This window comes from Otolemur garnettii, unplaced genomic scaffold (genome assembly GCF_000181295.1).
Source record: "Otolemur garnettii isolate 467f Iridium unplaced genomic scaffold, OtoGar3 scaffold00209, whole genome shotgun sequence".
NCBI classification, from domain to species: Eukaryota; Metazoa; Chordata; class Mammalia; order Primates; family Galagidae; genus Otolemur; species Otolemur garnettii.
Genome location: NW_003852604.1, coordinates 1,112,890 through 1,127,134, shown reverse-complemented (window position 1 = coordinate 1,127,134; position 14,245 = coordinate 1,112,890). Strand labels below are relative to the sequence as shown.

General features: G+C 41.6%; 1 protein-coding gene across 1 annotated transcript; it reads right to left on the bottom strand.

Annotated features, from left to right (window-relative positions):
* Nucleotides 1–1,867: 1,867 nt before the first annotated feature.
* Nucleotides 1,868–2,803, bottom strand: LOC100955404 (olfactory receptor 9Q1). The gene has a single exon (XM_003801354.1). It carries the CDS (start codon nucleotides 2,801–2,803, stop codon nucleotides 1,868–1,870), a length of 936 nt encoding a protein of 311 aa, XP_003801402.1.
* Between the last annotated feature and the right edge of the window lie 11,442 nt (nucleotides 2,804–14,245).

Genomic DNA, 14,245 nt, shown 5'->3' with positions numbered 1-14,245 from the left:
CAGTGTTCACTCTAACTGTTCCTGCTTAGAATTGAATCAGAGGGAGACATTAAATTTTTTTTCTTAGACCTGGCAACTTATTCTCTTAATAATCCCTTCCCAATCATTGTGTTTTCCCTACATTCTGGTAGATTCTAAGAGAGCAAATAATTCCTCAATATACTACTCTTATTCACACAAACCCAATATTATCTTTCTCAACCAGGAGGAAATTTCATAAAGCCAATTCAAGCTTTGTAACCAGTTCCTCAACATTTCACACCACCTGTAACACACTTGACACATGAACTATTTATTAATTTAGTGGAGACATAAATTTTCAGCTGGGGTTTTGATATCTAGACAAAATATGATGAGTGTAATAAAATATTTCTTACAATAATTATAATCTATATTTTAAAACAGCCCATATCCTGGAATAAACAATGTCTTTGAATATATTTGGTTGTCCTTTGCTTTACTGTAAGTGATTTTAAATTGAAATATCCTTTGGTCTTCTGCACACTAATCTTCTACCCTTTGTATATCTGCTTCCTCCAATTCAAAGTCCTGTTCCTAGAATTCCGTGTGTGATGCAGCCTTGTTGGCTGGATGAGTTTGGAGAAATCCTGTTCATAAAATAATCTCACCCACTCTTCCCCCATCCACCACTGTTTACATCATTAATATAACTAGAATCTTGTTTTTTGGTAATCCAGGAAACAAGAAATGCAGAAGTTTAAGTTTTAAGAATTAAAGAAAATTATTTTTAATGCAGAGTAGACAGGGCCTGCTCCCTTCCAGTGCCTTGGGTTTGGTTAAAGCAAGGCAGCTTGGGTTGTAGAAGATTATGGGCCAACAGATTTTGTGAGGTTTTGAATGCAATTCTCAGATCACTGTTGCAGAGCACAGGGTCCCACTAGAGGCAAAGAACCCTCCTGCCCACTCCTGCATGGAATTCAGCCATGCTCTACTTTCCTGAGGACAAATCCTTTAAGAACACAGACAGTCAACATCTATAATGCAGAAACTAGAAATACTATTATGGGCAGTGGGAATGGCATACCCTTGCCAAGTGCATATTCAGGCAGTGGAGCTAGAACAAGTGGGGAAGAAGAAAGAACAGGGCATATTTCCAGTGACGACAGCAATTGACACACATGTTATTTGTGGGCACTGTGTAGAGGTTCATGTGTGGCATCCCTGGGAACACCCAGGCATCTGAAGAACACCTTGAGCAGGGTCATCTTTGCTACATGGGCCATCAAACTACCATCATTTGATCATTAAAAATGTAATCTCAATATTAAATTCAAATTGATTTGAATTTAATAACTCTGAGGTGCATAAGTGTACAGTGTACTATGCTGATGTCAACAACTCAGTTTTGAATCAAAAAACAAGGTGGAATTGGTAGGTGAATTGATGGATGAATAAATTATTGGATAGGTTACATCTATGTAATAATAGAGTAAATATAGCAAAATATTAGAAATGACAGAATCTGAGTACGAGTATAAGGAGTTCACCATACATTATTTTTAACATTTCTATAGAACAGGAAAATTTCATTAAACATTTGCAAAATATATATATAATCTTGTTTTATAATCATAGACCAGTGAATGTGCCATATCTGGATTGCACAAGATTTAATTCAGATCCTCTGGTCGCCTGTCCTGGGAATCAAAGCCCTCACTCCAATCTCTTCTGAGGCTATGTTTTCCTTTTCTTCCTTCCTCTCCCCGGAGCTAAAAGTTCTGGGCCTTTTTTATGCCTCCTGCCGTAATATATTCATTTAAACACTGAGCAGCTATAAATAATGAGTGTCCAGAATGCTGGCACCACAGAGTAGGTGGTTCTCGGGATTTTCCAAGTTTGGAGATGGTTAGGACAACCTGGCTCTATTGAGAATTTTTCTCAGGGCCTCCTTCACTTCCTGGTTCCTCAGGCTGTAGATGAGGGGGTTCAGCATGGGGATCACTGTCGTGTAGAACACGGAGGCCACCCGGTCCTCCACCGAGGACCTGCCCGCGTTATCCCGCAGGTACATGAAGATGAGGGTGCCGAAGAAGAGAGACACAGCCGTGAGGTGGGAGGCGCAGGTGGAGAAGGTCTTGGCCCGGCCTCCAGCCGAGTGGATGCGCAGAATGGCCACGATGATGAACGCGTAGGACACCAGGATCACCACCATGCAGGCGGGGATGACAAAAACGGCGAACACAATAATCACCACTTCCTGGGTGTAGCTGTCCCCGCAGGTCAGCTTCAAAAGAGGAGGGAGGTCACAGAAAATAAAGTCGATCTCCCCGCTTCCGCAGAAGGACAGCGTGAAAGCGGAGACTGTCCGCACCAGGGCGCTGCAGAGACCCGCAGCGTAAGCCCCGGCCACCAGGCCCAGGCAGGCCTTGGGCGTGACGACGCTGACGTAAAGCAGGGGCTGGCACACCGCCACGTAGCGGTCGTAGGCCATGAGCGCCAGGATATAGCAGTCGATGGAACCAAAATAGGTGAACAGGAAGAACTGAGCCACACAGCGCGTGTAGGACAGAGCTGCCCGGTGCTCCCGCAGCACGGCCAGCATCTGAGGGACGGTGACAGACGAGTAGCAGATATCCATGAGAGACAGGTGGCTCAGGAGGAAGTACATGGGGCTGTGGAGCCGGCGATCCGTGCAGATCAGGGTGATCATCCCCAGGTTTCCCAGCAAGGTGATGAGATAGATGCATAAAAAGAGCAGGAAGAGAGGGAGGGCCCATTCGGGACAGTCAGAGAACGGGATGAGGAGGAACTCGGTCACCAAGGTGAGGTTGGTCTGTGCCATGAAGCCAGCGGTCCCTGGGAGAGCCAGGCGGGGAAGCAGGTTAGGAAACTGCGCCTAAGATTTAACTGTATTTCCAGTTTACATTTATCTAACATGTACTGTGGACAAAATACGCCAGGTGCTAAATGGAGCTTTAGAGACAGCTCATTTTAACTGCTGCCTTCAAAGGAGTCCTGTGACTTAGTCATCTTAGTATGTCAAGAAACAGATACAGTAAACATTTTTAGACCAGGAGTGCATATTCACCCATTTCTTTTGCTAAGTCACCAAGCTCTGAGCCAAATCTTCCCTAGGGCTCCATTAGACACGGATACCTGGGCTCTCACCTACTGAGGAACTGTCCATCTCAGGACCCTGTCTATTTTGCTCCTATTTTGACCACAGCTCATTCCTGATTTCAAACATTCATCATCTCTTGCCTGGATCAAAAAAAAAGCGGAGGAACCAAGGGTTCTCCCTGCCTTCGGATTTGCTTCTAGCCGGTCCTTGCTCTTCATTCACTGTGGCCAGAGTGATAATTCCAAGACTTTAACTTAACTCCATTCTCGTCTTCCTGTTACAAATCCTGCCATGGTGCCCCATCATGCCATAATATGGTGCCCCAGCACCAACAGGATATTATTTAGGCTCCTCCACATGCTGAGAATGCTCTCCTGAGCTCTCCCCTACTGCCACTTCTCAACCTCCCACACTCCTGGCCAGCCATGAGGCATTACCTGCACCTTCTCTAAAGCCCCCATCTTCTCTCACGTCTCTGCATCTCTTTCCCATCCCAAAGGGAGCATGGCTCACAGTAAGGGCTTAATATTATCTGGTGGAATGGATGAAGTCACAAGTTCAACACCAGGCACCTGGCAAAGGGAAAGTTACTCTGCACATGTTCAACTGATTATTTTTATTTTCGTGACAGTATTTAAAAACAGAAAATGCCTGAAGTCTAAGAACTCACTAAAATTGACCAATAATCACAGAGGTCATAAGCCATGCTTGGGCTTACACTTCTATACTCAACCTAGCAATGTGCTGACCGAACAGAGAGCTGCTGTCTTAATTAGAGCCTCTCAGTTTAATTGCAACGGACTTTGTAGTAACTAATATTGTCTTTAACAGAAAACCAACTCTATTCTAAGTAATGTATATAACTAACTCATTTAATCCCCACACCCTCCTTATGATTTAGGAACTTTTCTTATCCTCATGTTACAGATGAGCAAACTGAGACCAGGAGTTTAAGGACCACGCCCAAAGTTGCATGGAACTGTCACTATGCACAAACTAAACACAGATACTCTATTTACCTTAAAACAGGATTTCATGTGCATTCCATGGCTATTCCAGCAGCCCCTATCAAGACAAGAAATGTCCACCATTAGGTAAAGAAATGTAAATACCAGCACTGCAGTCTGTTAGTTTATGAAGACTGATGGGGAATTTTGAGCTCACAGATAGAAAGCCCTTTGGCACAGTTGATATGCAGCAGAATAGAGAAGACATTTCATCATCTTTACAGCATAAGACTCTGGAAGCTAGACAAGTGTTGGACTGAGCTATTAGAAAATGCAAAAGGAAATTGGATCTGATGATCTGAATTGGGCATGAGCCAAGAGTACCAGGTGGGTTTCCTCCCCTGAATTCCATGTTGCCTTTACCCAGCCTGTCCTCTTCTCTCTTTGTGCACTATTTTTCCTTAGGCTCTGAAATATCATTTCTCCCCTAGTGCTTGGAGGAGCATCCTAAGGGTGTGAGGAGAAAGGTGCTGTACTGGGTTTCAGGAGATCTGGGTGGTTCTTGCTACCCAGCCAGACCTGCTCAGCTGTGATGTTTGGAAAGACTCTTGCACCTGCCATGCCCTTCTCTGTCCCCCCACTTCCCCCACAAACACAAAGTGTGAATTGGTGTAAGGAAACAATGGCTTACATGCCTGAAAGTCAGTCCCTGAACACTAGGAGCCTCCAGATCCTTTTAGCTGTTTCTTTTCTGTCAAGGACTCCCTTTTATTCTTTTTGTTTCCATGATCTGCTAAATCTAATTAAGACACATTGTTCACCCTGGTTTTGTTCAATTCCAGGCTGGGACAGCAGATGTAGGGGAACAGCTTCGTCCCATGGGCTTCCAGCTCCAACACAAATCCCTTTGGAGAAGACACTAATAGTTGCTACAAAAGTTCTGAGGTCTCCAATCAATGGCTAAAGTGGTCTCTAAGGAAAGGCAATTATTGCTCATGTGGGTTCCTAACAAGGCACCTGGTCCCTCTCATGAAGGAGGAGAGACGGCTTCCCTCCCCACCCCAGCTCCCAGAGCCCTACCAGTGGGGTTTAAAGGCCTGAACCCCAGTTCTACATAGCTCCGCAAGGAGGTAAATGTCTCTGATTTTAATTTCTCCATTCAGAACAATGTCCGAAATTATGTCCATTATTCCTATCACCAGTTGGGCATATCCTGGAGGAACAGCACTGTGTGAGCACAAGGCTTTGCTCAACATAAGCCAAGAGGACTAACTGAGCCTCCTAACCAGAGACCTCAACAACACACATCCTGTCTCCTGTTTGCCCTCTCTAGGAGTCAAGTACTTCATTAAGCCTTTCATTAAGTCCTTTTCCCCCCCTTATATGCAAATGAAACCACAGGGAAAACAAAACCCTGGGATGCTGCCCAGAGGAGAAATTGGCAAGTTCTTCTTATCGGCATGGCCTTTGCCAACTGTTTGCATTCTTGACACAATAGTACTTTTTCAGCTCTCAATTCATGGACTTTGTGTTAAGTCACTGAATTTCAACATGTCTTTGGTTCAAAACAAGAAATAGGGAAGAGGATGAACAGAATAATTGCTTTCTTTGACAGTTTTGGGAATCCAGAGACAATGAGACCACATAATTCACTGATTCATCACTGTGCTAAGAGTTTTAAGTGAAAAGTGAGAGATACTAAACGAAACCAAAAGAAAAACCACAATGCCTGTCCATAAGAAATATGCAGCCTAACAAGGGTGACCATTATCCATCCTACAAGACAGCAATTACTGAACTCTTATTCAAGGTGTGAAGTAGATGCCATGGGGATCCAGTTTGGGGCAAAATCCTTACAGGTGAGGTGAATCACAGAAGGCTTTCCAGAGGAGGTGAGCAAGGACAGTTTGGACAGACGAGTGGCACCTTGGAGGCAGCACAGGACCATTGTAGGCAAGTCAAGTCCAGGGCTAGGGAGAGGTGATTGAGGCACCAGTTCAAGAAAATAAGTTAAGGTGGTACCAGAAAACTCAGTAAACAACAAAAATAATACTTTTATGTAATACTTTTAAAAGTCAAAATCAATGCAAAAAAATCAATGATGAACAAAACATCAACATTTTAAATAGAGACAGCACAGTGTCACGGCTTCTCCTTTGCCTCAGTCCCCGACATGGTTTGGTGCAGCACTGGTACCAGGAGATACGTTAAGAAGGGAGGCCAAGACCAAGGGCTTAGCAAGTGCCCATCCCTCAGCGGGTAACCCATTTCTCTCCTCTTGATTCTCTACATAGAAAAAAAACAATGCAGGAAGCCCAACTTAATACGATCAAATATTTGCAGAGTCTCTTTAACCATGTCAGAGTACTCACTTCTTCATCTATTCTTTTTCTATTTCAGATTAATATGAGGGTATATACAATGAGGTTATATTGGGGGGTCTTTCTGAGGTTATAGTGTTTTAAAAGTAACAAAAAATAAAATCTGTACTTTTTGTCCTTTGTAAATTTGTTCTTTATTCTGGATAAAATCCAGAACCAATCCTCAAAGTTTTTGAGGACAAAGGCTCACGGTTACATCCGCATGGCTCTCCATTTTCCTGCTCCTCCCAACACATTATTTTACACTTGTGCCCCCTTCCCATGAACGAGTACTCACCCTTCCTTGCCCCACATCATACCAACCAAGAAGCAGGCTCTTTTTTCTTTTTCTTTCATTCTCTAAAGCAAAATTAACACAGTGTTTGAGTAACACACTTCAGTAAAGATTTTATAGAAAAGGTGGGAGATTTACAGTACTACACAGAATTGGGGGGCGGGTTAGAATTGAATAATCAGTGCCATTCTAAAATTCCCCAGCCACTTAGTCCTCCCTCACTCCACCTCAAGACTGCCTGCCACCATCTGACTCCATCACTTTCTCCACTAAGATAATCTTTTGCTCCTATCTCTCTTCCGCCAGTTCCGAAGTCTTCCAAATCCCTTCAACCCAATCAATTGAGAGAAGACTCAAAATTCTTTTAATCTTACTGTTAGGCACAATAATCTAAAACTTTAATAACAAAATATCTTCCATTTAGGCCTTGAATTGTCTGTTCTTAAACATCATTATCAAGATGTCTTTTAAGTTATTTTCTTCAACGAGAGCAAAATTTCTCTGTAGTAGAGGAAAATCAGGTCAAACTTCAGCAAACTTTTTTTTTTTTTTTTTACTTTTAACATACCAGAAAAAGATTCAATGCTCAAGGAAGTCTGGGAAGCTGAGTTAAATGAAGTTAAATAGCTGTCTTAAGTAGAAGATTTCTCAGAGAGTTTACTATGAGAAAATATTTTATAGGTCTCCAAAGTGAAATGTATATTATGCAGCAATTCTCGTAAGTATTTGACCAGGGAGGCCTTAGTTAGCTACTGTGATATAATAAGCACTCAGAAAATTCAGCAGCAAACAATAATAAGCATTTGTTCTCACACTCAAAGGTTTCTGGGTGAGCCAGGGCTTTAGCTTACTAGACTAGGTTTGGCCACTTCAGCCAAGCTGCAGCTTGGTCCCTAATCTGTCTCACATGTCCCTCATCATCCTTGGATCAGCAAACCACCCAGGGTATTTCTTCTGAAAATACAGAAGTGCAAACAGGCAAAGCCATGACTGAAGCGCATTGCAAGTCTTTGCTTGCATCAGGTCCACTGACGTCTCATCAGCCACCTCAAGCCACAGGGTCCAGCTCAGCCTCCTGAGTGGAGGAGCTTATTACAAGTGAGAGAGGAGTGGGGTGAATATTTTCTGAACAATAATCCAGTCTTCTTACTGTCCATAAATGCTCCTGTCCTACTTCCCCCAACCACATGCAAAATACATTCAGCAGCATCCTAAGACACCACCCCCCACAAACAAACGTCAACAAATTACATCATCAAGATCAACATCTGAGATCTTGCGATCCTCATCAAGTCCAGATGCAGCTCCCCTTGGTCTGCAGGACGATGAACTAAAAGACAGTCAAATGCCTGCTCAGAAACCCTGCGAATGTACTGGTGACTCAGGCAGGATAACATCAATAAACACTCTCGTCAGAAAACGGGAAGAATGTCAGGCATGTGGCAGTCTTAGGTCCACAGGAACTCTGAAGTCCTCTGGATAAAATACTGCCATGTCCCTGGGGTGCAAAATATGCCTTGCTGGGTCGTGAATCTGAGCCCTTGGGTAAGGGTGGGGGAGAAGACACAGGCAGTCAGGAAGAAACTTCCTGTTCATTGTTCCCATGGCTCTTAGAAAATACCAGAACCATGATATATATTTTCATACCCCAGAGTACCTTAATCCTAAATGTAAATAGTTTCTATTATTTGACTTATCTCTGTCAATTACTATTCTTTAACCACATAGAGTTTACTAAGAGAAGGCATAAGAAGTTTTAGGTAACAGTATGGGTTCTGGAGCCAGACCGACTGAGTTTGATCCTTACTCCCTCTTTTTCTTGGTTTTCGATGTTGTGTCACATTCGTTTTGTTTTTCTTTTTTCTTTTGCTTCCTGGTGTTTAGCTTTTTTTCCTTTGTTTTTGGGGCGTGCGTCTGTTTTCGTGGTACCCTTTTGTACGCTTCCGTAGTTTTGCTCTTTGTCGTCTTGAGGCTTTCCTATTCTTTTCTCGTGCTTCTTAGTGTGTGTTTCTGTCCCTTCAAGGGCGTTGTAGATTTTTTGCCCAGCGTTTAGTTGCAGGTGGTTGTCCCAGTTTCTTTTTGTGTTTTGATGTTTGTCTAGCCTATTAATAATGTTTGTTGTGGGCAAGGCTCTCTCTTTCCTGAGTGGTGCTTGTTGGCCTGGCTGTCTGCCTGTCGTTTCCTGTATCTGTTCTTCCTTCTTTCTCCATTTATAACTCTTTCTTCTTAGTGGTATGGTTTTTGATCGTGTGGGAGACTTTCCTTGGTGGTGGTACTGCACTCTTTTATTGGCTTTTCTTTCTGATGTATGGATTATGCTCTTGTGTCTTCATTTTGTTCTTCTCTTTTTTTCTTCTTTTCTGTTTCTGTGTTTCTGCTTGGGGTGGGGTGGGCTTTTTTTGTTGTTGGCATTTTTTTATTGGATTTTTATTTTTCTCTCCATTTACATTTGGCGTTTTTTTGTTGCTATTTTGCTTCTTTCTTTCCTTGGTTTGGCTTGATCTGCTTTTGTTTGTGTATTTCTTGGTGTACTCTTGTGCCCTTCTGGGGTCTTGGTTCTTTGCCTTTTTTGTATTAGCCTGTGTAGAGTTTAAGGAGGTTCTTGTTGGTTGGTTGTCAGAGGAGTTTGTTGGGCATTTTGCAGTGTTTTGGATCTTATTATGACGCCTGTGGTTTTTGGCTCGCTTTCGTGGTTTTCTTCTTTTCTTCCTTTGCTTAGTCTTTTCTGTGGGTGAGTTCAGCCGTTGTGTGTGTGTCCAGTGGGATATTCAGCGGGGTCTGGTTGAAGCTCTGGCGCGGGTTGGTGTTGCCACCGGTGGTGGTGGCTTTTCTGAGATCAGGAGGTGTTGGGAGGACAGGAGAGTGGGGTGTGGAATGTTTGGATTTACGGGGTTCTGCCGGTTATGTGTGGGGTGGCGTGGTGGAGTTTATAAGAGGGGTTGTCAGAGCGTGCGCTTGGTTTGGGAGTTATGAGAGGATGTGGGTTGTCTTTTTTGAGATGAGCCCTTTGTGCTGGTCAGGTTTTATTTTGAGGTTTTTTTACTTGAATTTTTTTTTAATTTTTTTTTTTTTACGTTTTTTGTGCATAGTTTGTTGATTTGTTTTTTCCTTTGTGGTGTTTAATTTGTTGCTTTTTTGTTCACCTTGGTGTGCTTTCTTTTTTGTGGTTAGCCTTTTTTTCTTTTCTTTTAGTTCCTTTTAGTTTTGCGCTTTTTTTGTTTTCTTTTGGTTAGATTTGGCTGGTCGCCTTGCCCTCTTTTTCGTTGGTGTGTTTTTGTGTTTTATGCTTCGTCTGTGGGTGTATGTGTTTCTTTTTTGGTTTCCTTCTTTTCTTGTCTCCCTTGGCTTCTTTTTTTCATTTTTTGCTATAGTTTTTCTTTTTTTTTCATTTTTTGGTTTGGGTGGTTTTTGATTCGTTTGCTCGTCTTGTTTATTGGGTTGGTTTTTTTTTTCTTTTCGTGAGATGTTTTTCTCAGGGGTATGTTTTCGCTTTCTTTCTGTGTACATACAAGATGTATAGTCTCCATCTTTTTTTGTGGCTGCATAGTATTCCATGGTATACATATACCACAGTTTGTTAATCTATTCATGGGTTGATGGGCATTTGGGCTGCTTCCACCACTTGGCAATTATGAACTGGGCTGCAATAGATATTCTAGTGCCAATGTCTTTGTGGTAAAATGATATTTTGAGATTTTAGGCACTCGTTTCCCCTGCCCGCCAACAATGACCCCACCACCACTCCCACCTAACACCTTGTGTTCTTTACAGCTCTAGTTTTACCTCCAAGATTCAGGAAGCAGCGATGAATTGTCACAAATGCTTCCCCTTCAGGGTTGGGCTGGATGATATTGTGAACTCAAGAAACCAATTGAATTCCTAAATAAGTTTTTTAATACGTTAAAGAAATAATTATCTAGACACCAAAGCTTTTAATTCCAAGAGAGACTATATTGCAAGTTAAAAGATTTTACTCAGAATTCCCCAACATGGATATTTTAACATAAGGAGAACTCCTGAAAGATTGTAAACAGAGAGTTTATGCCATGAGCATAAAATTCACACTAAGAGTCATCTTCTCATTTGAGGAAAGATGTTATCTGCAGGAAGGAGAGGAGAAAATCGGAAGATATCCCAGACTACAGATGTTACCTTGAAAAGGGATCTGGGCCCTGAGACCCCAGATGAGTCCCAGAGAGGAGCAATAGTGATATAAGTCCCCATTCCATTTTTAGAAGCATCTGGAAGAGGGGATAGTTATGTCTCACTTCCTAGACTAATGCCAAGCCTTCTAGCCATTCTCTGCACCCAACATAGAAGCTGACAAGCTGTCAACAGTGGTTGATGCAGGTTTCTAATCAGAAGGACCAAGACAACTTCACAGGATCCTGACACTTCAGTATAAAAAATGCCTGAGAAGGTCGGAAAGCCAAAAGAACCCCAGGGCCACACAAAGAGAATACAGAGTATCTTGCTCTTAAGGGAGAAGCCAGGGCTTGACCAAGGACATCAGCAGCAGATAGGAGCACTTGGCAGTTAAGCAGGAAAGACCAGCAACACCTGTCCAGAGGACAGTGAGAGCAGAGAGTGGAGCTGTACTAAATACTCCACACCCAGGCCAGGATGATACTAAAAGCCCCTGGGGATTTAGGTCCCTCCCTAAGGGGAAAAGGGACTAGAAGAAAGAGAATTTTGAACTGACTGGAGTTTAAATCCTGAATAGACTATGTTTAAAACTGAATGTGATTAAGGTGCCTTACGTTGGAAAGAATTTGTTTTCCTGCCCTCTCTGGAAAAAGATTGAGTTTAGTTAAAATAAAATCTTAAGAAGTTACTTTTGCCGTACATCTGTATGCAGACTGTATATAAACCTGTTACACTTCACACAGTGTAAAGTAAAACTGCCACTAGGGGGATGAGAATCATGAAAAGAGGAGCACAAACGAGAAATAAATATCTGTCTAATGAAAACCCAAGGAGAGTCTAAAGAGAGAATGACAAAATTAAAGTCGTAACAGAAGGAAAATTAACTTGAGCTTTAGGCCTTCAGATCCAAAGAGCTCATAAAGATCCTGATGCTCTCACTGAAAAAAAGATACACTGCTAGACTCAAAGATAAGAAATGTATGTTATACGTTTCTAGAAGGTGAAAAAACAACAAAAGACCAATGATCTATAAGGGAACAAGAAGGAGACTGCCATCAAATTGGGGGCCAAAAGGAAAGAAAAATGTCTCTGAATATTAGAGAAAAATGACTTTGAATGTAGAGTTTAATACTCAGTCAAACTGTTATTAAAATGTGAATTAATTCTACAAGATACATTCCCTGATCCTAATATAAGGCACACAGAAATTAACAAAGACCTAAAAAAGAGTATCAGCCATTTTGACATACTGAAATAGCTTGGTCAATTACACTTGAGATAACGTGAAGTTCATCCCCAAACTGAAAACTATTTAGAAATAACAGACATTGATATTGTAGCAACAACAGCAAAAGAGAAAAACTAAATCTGTAAGTGTGTGTATTAGACCATGAAGACAACAACAAAAAAAAAAATTTACATTACGAGCAAATACTAAGACACACATAACAAGCAAAAGAAGCTAGAAGGAATTTATAAAAAAAATTGAAGTAGAAAGTAATGATATATAAGACAAATTTTTAAATGGACCTGATAAACCAGGAGCTGCCTCTTTGAAATGATTGATACAATGGACAAACACATTTCCAGTCCAAAGGGAAGAGGCATAAAAATGAAACAAATAGAACTGATAAATGATAAAAAGCAGTTTGTAGAGATAATTTTAAATTATGAGAAAGAGCAATTCACACATATCAGATCAACAAAAAATTAAATAGGACTGAAAGTATGCATGTCAATATGGATAAATCTCAAAACATCATGCTGAACAAACTGCCAGAGATATGAACGGTTAGGGATCACTGATGTGACATTTGAAAATAAACAGAAATAAACTGTGTGTTATTTTGTTTTTATTTTTTCCTAGAACGCTCAGATTATATAAACTGTGCGTGGGTCATTATGGGCACGTAAATACGTAGTGGGAATATGAAAACGTGTGAGAATGTGAACAGCACGTGTAGGATCATGGTCACCTCTGGAGAAGGAAAAAAGGATGAAATCAGAGATGAGCACACAGAGGATTTCAAGACTATCTTTATAGGGTTATTCTTAAAAGTCTGAAACAAATAGAGCAAAATGTTTTGATTTGGTAAACCTGGATGGTGAGTGCGTGAGTGTTCACACAAATGTCCGTTCTCCTAGAACGAAATCCATTACTATAATTCAAGCCCAATCAGCATCCCAGCAAGCTTCCTGTTCATGTTGTTAGACTGTGTCGTGATGATTGGATTAATGGGGCCATTCAAGAGCCTCTCTCCTTTGCATGCCCCTTGCAATGTGATTGCAGCTCCACTCTTCAAGAGATGGAGTCCACTTCCCTACCCCTTGAATATCTGCTGGTTTTATGGTTTCATCCAACAGAATGGAGCTTAGGGAATGGTTTGTCATTTCTGACATTAGGCTTGAAAGGATCTCATACTTCTGCTCTGGCTCTTGGTCTCCTGCCACTGCCATGTAAGCCGCTGGGGCTAACTTGTTAGAGGATGAGACACCACAGGGAAGACAGCCCAGTGGTCCCAGCCAATGACTGCCTACTGCAAGATGACCTCCAAATATGTGAGGAAATCTAGCCAAGTTCAACCTGATCCACAACTGACCACAGGTGCATGAGTGTCTCCAGCCAAAACCAGAAGCACTAGTCACCTGACTCATAGACTCCACTGAAAAATTGAGCAATAGGAAAATAACGTATTGTTTTAAGCCAACAAGTTATTATGGCCCTAGGTTACTGATACATTGATAAAACATGACATAGGGAAACCAAAGAAAATTTTGAAAAAGGATAATGTGATATTTTCACTGTCAGATATCAAAATAAACTCCAAAGCTACAGAAATTATAAAAATTAAGTTAAATACTACTATAGAGTTAAAATCGATCTGCAAAACAGAATAGTAAGCACTAAAAAACCCTCCTATACATGGAAATATAATATGAAAATGAAGTTTCAAATTAATAGGTAAAAAGACAAGTAAATAGTGGTTGGACAATCAGCATACTACGTCACAAAATAAAGTATGTATAAATCAATTGATTTTTTTTATTTACAAAAATAAGAGAGAATATTTTTATAAACCTTGGCTAGAGAAGGAAAACAGGAGAGCTGGTGTTTTTATCATAGAACTGAACGTGAACCTGGCCCAGGTGTTAAAGGGACTCAGGGAAGACCTGGCAGGCGAGGTGTCAGCATTCTAGGAGTGGTGGATGCTTCCACGGCAGCCAGGGGAAGCATCAGATGAGTGGCAGCACGTGGCCGTGTGTAAGACACAACAGTCACACCGCCCCCTCCCCTGCACCAATTTTCAGAGCCTGAGCTCCTATTTCATCTCCTTCCTCCTTCCAAATCTCGTGGAAAATGTCTCTTGTGGCTCATACTGAACTAAAACTATGCAAGGAAAGAAATTAAGGGAAA

Bases quoted from the DNA above. Each gene is read 5' to 3' on its own strand.
- LOC100955404 (XM_003801354.1), bottom strand. From the start codon at position 2,803: ATGGCACAGACCAACCTCACCTTGGTGACCGAGTTCCTCCTCATCCCG.